This window comes from Bactrocera neohumeralis, chromosome 4 (genome assembly GCF_024586455.1).
Source record: "Bactrocera neohumeralis isolate Rockhampton chromosome 4, APGP_CSIRO_Bneo_wtdbg2-racon-allhic-juicebox.fasta_v2, whole genome shotgun sequence".
NCBI lineage: Eukaryota > Metazoa > Arthropoda > Insecta > Diptera > Tephritidae > Bactrocera > Bactrocera neohumeralis.
Window position 1 is genome coordinate 35,800,841 of NC_065921.1, and position 7,857 is coordinate 35,808,697.

The window sequence follows — 7,857 nt, forward strand, 5'->3', positions numbered from 1 at the left end:
AGATCAAGCAAGTGCAAAGAGATCTGTTCACGGTACTCTTTTAAAAAAAACGCGTTTCATACCCAAAATATCTACCAAAATGATTCAAACAGACTCGCAAGAGCTGTTGAGCTCTCTTGCCATCTCTCTAACACTTGCCCGACGATTTTCTCGCACTATAACCTTCACTTTTTTAATTATTTCATCAGTTGAAGTGGTCGAAGGTCGTTCAGAACGAAGCATGTCTTCAATGATCTCTCGACCCTTTTTGAAGGCTTAGTAGTACTCGTAGACTCTTGTTTTTGATCAAACTGAATCTCCGCAAGGCATTTCCAACATTCGGAACGATTTCGCTTACAAAATTTGGTTACAATTACAAATTTTGAGGCAAATTCTTTGTTCGATATTTTTATCCATTGAAAAAATCGCAACGCACAACTGAGGGTACCGACTTAAGGGGGTACTCTCATGTGAACGCATATATTTTACCACTTTTAAGGAAAATTTTTTTTTATGCGACAACAAAATTCAATCATTTTAATTTTTTAGTATATTTTTATTTGTATTTTGAAATGTACAAAAAAAAATTTTTTTTTTCGTTTTTTATATTTTTAATATATGTATATTTTTTTTAAATCAAAGTAGTCCCCAACAAAAAAAGTAGTTCACTGGTCATGGTGATAGCGGCTGTTCATGTTGTCTGAAATAAAAAAATCGAATGGATTATTATTCAGTAGTTCTGCGGCTATCGTCCCTACCAAATATAATCAATTTCATTAAAAAAAATGTCGAACTTCAAAAAAAAGTCACGAAAATCTTGTTTTTTTTTCGTTAAAAATCGTTTAAAAAAATATGAAAATATTTTCGAAAGCAAACAATTCTGGTAGGGACGATAACTATAAATGAGTAGAAGAACATATGTATGTAATTTTAAAGCAATCGGTTGAATACTTTTTTTTAGGACCATGACAGTTTCAGAAAATGATGATTCGAGAAAAATGCGTTTAGAAACGTAGCAGCTGCAGACTTGTCATGACGCCTGGTAGACAGTCGCTTACGACACATCGGCGACTATGAGCTGTAACTTATCAAATACTATGAATTTCGGTCTGAATTTTTCACAGCATGTTTTCAATAGGTTTTACTTTCAAAATATAAAAAAAAAATCGATTTTTCGAAGTGATTATATGAGAATACCCCTTAAGCAGCTGCTGAAAACAAATTGGTTGATGATCGCGCTCATATTTGGCATAGCAAATAAGGGCAGTCCTACCAACTTAGCAAAATACATCTTTTGAAATATCATTTACACGGGAAATTTAAATTACAATTTCGGCGTGCTTTTTTGGCTAAATATACTTATGCAATTTTAATTTTTAAAATAAAATAGGAGGTTTTTGAAACTTATACTTAGTTTATTGGAAAAATAGTCTCAAAAAGCCGAGACTTATGCTTGTATATACATACATATGTATATACTCCAGTACGTACGTATGTATGTATGTATATATTTCTTACAGTCGTTGGTATATTACAAGTATGTAGTTTTTTTCATGGAAATACCGGCACAAAATAATTAGTATGCGTGTTGCATACATAAACGCGCCATTGGTGTTGTATTCGCCACCAAAACAACCAAAAAAAGTCGCTTACTAAATGGCATTATGGATCTACTAGACGAGTCAGTGTGTAAACACTTTGACGTGATTGTTTGGTGCTTGTCAATGGTCAGCGGTGTACCCACATTCCTACATACATACGTATATGTACTTGTAGTTTGCTTGTTTGTATGTGTGAACAGTTGTGTTCAAAATAATAGGAGTGCATCACAAAATTTAATAAAACTAATAATAAATAAATAAATAATAAATTTTGACTAGTACATAAGTTAGTTTTCTTAATATTTAGTCGAGTAACCGCCATTTTTAATTACTGCAGCACATCTGCAGGGCAGGAATCGATGAGATCACAATATCTTTTCAGCGGGATTTGCTGCCATGCCTCGTGGACTGTGCTCAATAATTCCCTTGTATTTGATGGTCTACTCTCAGCAACACCTTTTTTAATATCTGCCCATAAATTTTCTATCGGATTAAGATCAGGCGACTGAGCAGGCCACGACATAACCTCAACTGTATTGACCCGAAATCATTCCTTTGCAGATTTACTTGTATGTTTCGGGCCGTTATTATCATGTTCTTTAAAATGATAAAATTATTAAATATTAAATATTTTTCTCAGGGGCACTGCTATTATTTTGAACACAGCTGTATATGCCCATAAATTGATTGTGTGCAATAAAAGATGCAAATATTATTGCACGGCGATATTAGGAGTTATTAATAGATAATTACAGCGCTTGTAATAAAGTTCAATAACTGCAATTTTATAGCACAGTCCCACATTTCAATAGTTTCTTGAACTTTTCTAGCTTATTTATACATATACATATGTACATTATATGTATCATATATTATATAATTGTATCATATATTATATAATTGTTTATGCAGCTTATTTCGACTGAAAAATACTCCCTCAATTTTGTTGTTATTGTTTCTGTTCTTTGACTGTTCAATTAAAACCCAATATAACCGGAACTCTTCCTTGTCTGCTGCGCTGAGCTGCTCTCGAACTATTTGCAGCGCTATTGCTTAAGGCCACGTGATGGCTTTGGTCTCATGACACACATGAAACATTGAATTAATGAAAGAATATGGGTAACGTAACGCCTTCAATTGCAAATAATAATCGCATATTTTTATGACACACATAACAACAAAAACACGCACGCGATTTGTTGTGACATGTGCAATTAAATAAGAAACTCTAACCGAAGTAAAGCAAAAGATTGTGAAAAACAAAAGACAGCATAACTCGCTAATTTCACACTGATAACTCATCAATTCAATAAGATTTTCGATGATCTTCAGCCAACATGAAAACGAGCAAGAGTTCACGAAACACGCACACACACACACACCCGTGTTCGCGCAATTCGTGCCATGCGCTCCCAAGAGTGGCACTCTCTTTGGCATTGGCGATCGCCAATTGTGCGAATCGCGCGAGTGCCAAGCGCCAGCGGCAACATTTACCATTCATTCGAACTGAGAAGAAATTCATTCATCGAATTGCAACGAACCGCGAAAGAGCGTTCTTTCTTAGTCGCTGAGCAACGAAAATAAATAAAAAATAGAAAATTGTGCTAAACAATAATTAATCAAATAAAATATTAAAGAGCAGTGCCCACACACATACAAACCGATATACATGTGAATATACATACATATATAATATATAGTGCACAAACAAACACATACACAACTATCGCATAAACAAAACGTTCAATACTAGCGAGCAATTAAATGTTTGTTGTTAATTTGGAGATTTGTTTAAAAGGAAACATCGCATAATTTAGAACATTCAGTTGTGAACGAGCTGGTGCGCAGTCAAGTGTGGCAAAAATAGAAATTGAAATTTTTGGAAGATCGTGCTAAGTGTTATTGTAATCACATTAGAAATCATCAAATTCGAGCTGATATAAATAACAGTGTCAAGTGCATAGAAACCTGCGAGTTTTGCGTTCGATAAGTGCATTTCAAAGTATCTCCAGGAGCGTTGCGCTTCAGTTTGCCAAGCTAAGCCATAAGCAATATTAAATAAACAAAAGAAAATATTATGTCCTGCAAAGTGTTCTCATATCTGCTAAGTGTTCTACTTATTGCACAGATACCGATAAACGGCATCAGCGCCGGCACGGATGATAACGAGATCGACAATGCGCCAGAATACTACTGTGAGTGCTCACTTCAAGTCATTCCATAGTTTTATGTAATTTGAAAAAATAATACAGGAAACCGTGAGTGCATAAAAAATTAATCGACGAAATTTTGATTTAATCTCAGCGATTTGTAAAATATTTGTGCTTTCAAAACATAAGGTTTCTGAGCAGTTATCAGCTGCAAACTCGTGATCTAAATGACATTTTTTTGCTTTGTAAAAATATTCTGCGTTTTGAGTTTGTCGCTGCTTTATGAAAACATCGCGCTTTGAACATCAAAATAAAGCTCAAGTCCATATATTGCACGAAACTGTCTGTATACGTGAGAAGCTAGAAAATGTGATAAGCATAATTTAACATGAAAAATGTGATTAACCGCTTGTTTTTAATTGAATTATTTATATTATAATATTATTTATTTATAATACAAATTTTACTAAAGAAGTTTTTCTGTGTAATAAAATTCGTAATTTTAGTGCAAAATTTTTATTAAAAATAACAGCAAAAAGTTGAAAAGTTACATGGGACGGCTGATTGCTTTAAATTCATGCAGAGAAAGAATTTTTACGAACATATTTTTTTATTTTGAAACATAACAAATATTTGGGAATAATAATTGTTAGTCTAACTATCGCCAATTCATTCCATTAAGCAAATATATTTTTAATTCTTAATTAAAAAATTGTAATACTATAAGCACTTACTAAAAATAAAATTAATAAATATTAAAATTACTTAAAAACTATTTGAGTATATGAAAAAAAGTTCAAAGGAGTGAGCTTTTGAATATGATTTTTTATAACACGATTTAAGTTCAAAAATATTATATTTGGAAAGAAAGTATTGATTTTTAACATAACCATAAAATTATATGCCTTTCAAAAAATTGAAGAAATAATTAATTTATATATAATATATGTACATTGAAATGCTTTTCAGTGAATTTAGTTTTAATATTTTTTTTTAATTTTAAATTTTTTTTGGTTTTAATTTATATACAATTTGGAGAAAAGTGAGATATAACAATTTCTATATAATTAAAAAACAAAAAATAATAAATATAATTGCAATAAAGTTGGTTTACTGTAAAAAGTGTTTGAATAAAAGTACAAAAAATATATGAAGTAAAAATATTTGGAAGTGCCACAAATAATTATTAATCATTAACACTTAAATAATTCACTTATAGTGTAAAATTTATCATTTTCATAAAATTCTTATTAAAAATTATAAGGAATGAAAACTTCAAAATTTTCATACAGTTTTATAATGTATTTCTAATCAAATTTTAATCCAAATTATAAGTTAATTACAACTTAAATTAAAAAAAAAATTGATTTACATTTTAAGTGTCTCATAAATTTGAAAAGTAGGAAACCCTTAATTGCAAAAAAAATGTAAAATAAAAAAATTTAATTAAGTTAATATTTAAATTAAAAAATTTGTTTAAATTAAAAAAATTATTTGAATTAAAAATATATTTTTTTTTATTTGTTGATTGTTGTTTATAAATTTTAAAACTAGGAAACCCTTAATATTTAATTGCAAAAAAGGTTAAACAAAAAACAATTATTCCTTATTGTAAAAATATTTGTAAAAAAATTAAGCAAAAAATAATAAAATTTTTTATAAGAACAACATTCAATTCAATTTTTGTTTCACAATGCGGCAATAAAATTATTGCATAATATGAATTGTTTGAGATCGCAAAAAATAAAAGTTGATCACTTGAGTCAAGCATGTAACCGACGATCAGCACTTGAAAGTATGGCTTAATTGTGTCAACAACTTTTAATTGTAGCCACAACTGTTGTTTACAAGCATACGCGAGTACCGTTAGCGTAAAAAGCAATTGTGGTAAAATAAACAAAAGATTTGAAGCTGAAATTTTGTTTTAAGAAATGCAAAAATATTAAACGAAAGGTTAAGGCTGAAGATAGTATAAAAATTATAGATCGATTATTATTATTTTAATTTTTGTCACTGGATATTTTTTTAATTCAGAAGGAATATTATGTAGTATTTCGCAATATATTTAATTTCTAATATATTCTAAGTTTCCAACTGCTAACAGTGAAATTTTTTGTTTTACTAAGTTTGGAGAAATTAAACCATCTTATAAGCGACTGTTTTTAGAAAAAAACACGTAAATATTTTTTTGGTTCCAACATGGCGTACCATTATTTATTTATGTTACTCTTAAGGACTAGTCCGTATTGTGCGAAAAATTATTAACATAAATTCTCTGCCAATTCTCAGTGTTACAGGGAGTGAAAGTCTATCCCGCCGACCGCGAGTGTGCCCTCCTTGGCGGTTTGTGTGTGCACCACAGCGATTGCTTGGAGCCGACTACGAATCGGGGACTATGCCCAGCCAACAAACATCGTGGCGTGGAATGTTGTTATGAATGTAAGTATATTGCGCACACTTACACTGCTGATGGGGACATAACTAACATTTGCATAATTTTCGACAGTAAATCCTGAAAATCTCTAAACAAACCACACAAAAATTTCCAAAAACTCTCCTTCCTCTACAAAAACTATATATATACACTTAATTCCATTGTGTTGGCTCCACACAAATTCTATACTAACATATAAAATCGGTATTTCACTTTCATTAATCCACTGTAATATTTGTATTCTTCTTCATTGTTATCCTTTCTGTTACCTCCACCTGCCACCACCTTCTGCTATATTACCACACTATCCAAAATCCAACAAACTCCTATGATGATGATTTTTCTAATGCAATCTAATCGAAAACATTCAACATTCGCCGTCACCGCAACCACGCCTCCGCCGATATGAATGCATTCCGTGACTGAACTCATTCGCCACGCTCATCGACGACATCCATCCGAATAACTCGCATCAACCCAATCACGTCATATACGCATTTTGCATACCGAGTAGTGCCACTGAGGCCCGCACCGTGTGAGCAGCATTTGGGCATCTGCATGAACACCTGTGCCGAGTACCTACAGCGACCCGGCACCGATTGCCAAGGCGGACAAGTCTGTTGTGTCCTAGTCTAAGCCTAAAGAAGGTTCTCACATCTATCGAACGTGTGCGCATATTATTAATAATACGAATATAACTAAAATATTTTGTTTAAATTTATATACTATATGTAATATACTCATGTACTCCAGTGAGTATATCGAATTAAACTAAACTAAGCTTTAACAAAGATCGTTCGAGCCAATCGTTCTGTGCAGAGAAAATAAGGAGGATGCATCATATGCAACTCATTCGCTCGTTCGAGTAATTACTGAATGTATTGTAATGTACTTTTCCTATATGTATATTACTTTTTATGATGAGTTTTTAGTTTTCTTGGTTTAATTTTAAGTTAATTAATGGCAATTGCTTATCGCCCACTTGTTTCGCAACTTCATGCCCATGTGGGTTGACTTGTATTTATGACACACTAAATATACCTATATATAAAGAACAGTTTACTTTGACAGCAGCTAAAGAAGGAAAAAATGCAAATGTCTGTAAATAAAAAATGTTGTATTTAATTATAAAAATCTATAAGGAAAAGCTTTGTGGTTTGATTTCTCTGGTTGGTGTCCAAAGGGTAATTACAGGTAGGTTTGAGAAGCAGTGTGTTTGATGAATTGTCAAAGGAAGCGTAAACCCCTCCTATTTTTTGCAAACTTCTCGCAATGTAAAGTTATCTTGTGAGTCTTTGTCTCATTACTAGAAATACGTCCTTGTGCTCCTTATAACAAAAACTAGACGTAATATGGAGACCACAGACAACATTTTCATCGCGATATTAACGATAACAACTCAACCTGTCAAAGTATTTCAAATTTAGTTGTTATTCTATTTAAAATGAAATTTAATTTTCAGAAATATTTATTCGAAAATTGATTCTATATGTATGTTTCAAAATCATATACTCTCGAAATATCTGTCAAATCGTCACCTTTTCCATATCAACATTAATACAACTTCAACTTAAATTAATAGTGCCAAAATACCTACATATATTCAGTTATTTTGAAGTCAAGTTTCTCAACTTCAATTCAATTTTAGTAGATGATTAAGAAAGATTTCTTCTACATTCCTGGAAATACACAT

At 31.4% G+C, this 7,857-nt stretch overlaps 1 protein-coding gene across 1 annotated transcript; it reads left to right on the forward strand.

The window, feature by feature from the left end:
- The first annotated feature begins 3,098 nt into the window (after positions 1-3,098).
- LOC126755113 (U-scoloptoxin(19)-Sm1a) lies at positions 3,099-7,311 on the forward strand. Its single transcript, XM_050467450.1, has 3 exons — positions 3,099-3,775; positions 6,020-6,169; positions 6,679-7,311. Exons 1-3 carry the CDS (start codon positions 3,658-3,660, stop codon positions 6,798-6,800), a joined length of 390 nt encoding a protein of 129 aa, XP_050323407.1. The 5' UTR covers positions 3,099-3,657; the 3' UTR covers positions 6,801-7,311.
- Positions 7,312-7,857: the final 546 nt, after the last annotated feature.

Excerpts from the sequence above, each read along its gene's own strand:
- LOC126755113 (XM_050467450.1), top strand. The coding sequence starts at position 3,658 with ATGTCCTGCAAAGTGTTCTCATATCTGCTAAGTGTTCTACTTATTGCA. Across the intron at positions 3,776-6,019 it reads CAATGCGCCAGAATACTACT|TGTTACAGGGAGTGAAAGTC; the intron begins GTGAGTGCTCAC and ends GCCAATTCTCAG. Across the intron at positions 6,170-6,678 it reads CGTGGAATGTTGTTATGAAT|TGCCACTGAGGCCCGCACCG; the intron begins GTAAGTATATTG and ends CATACCGAGTAG.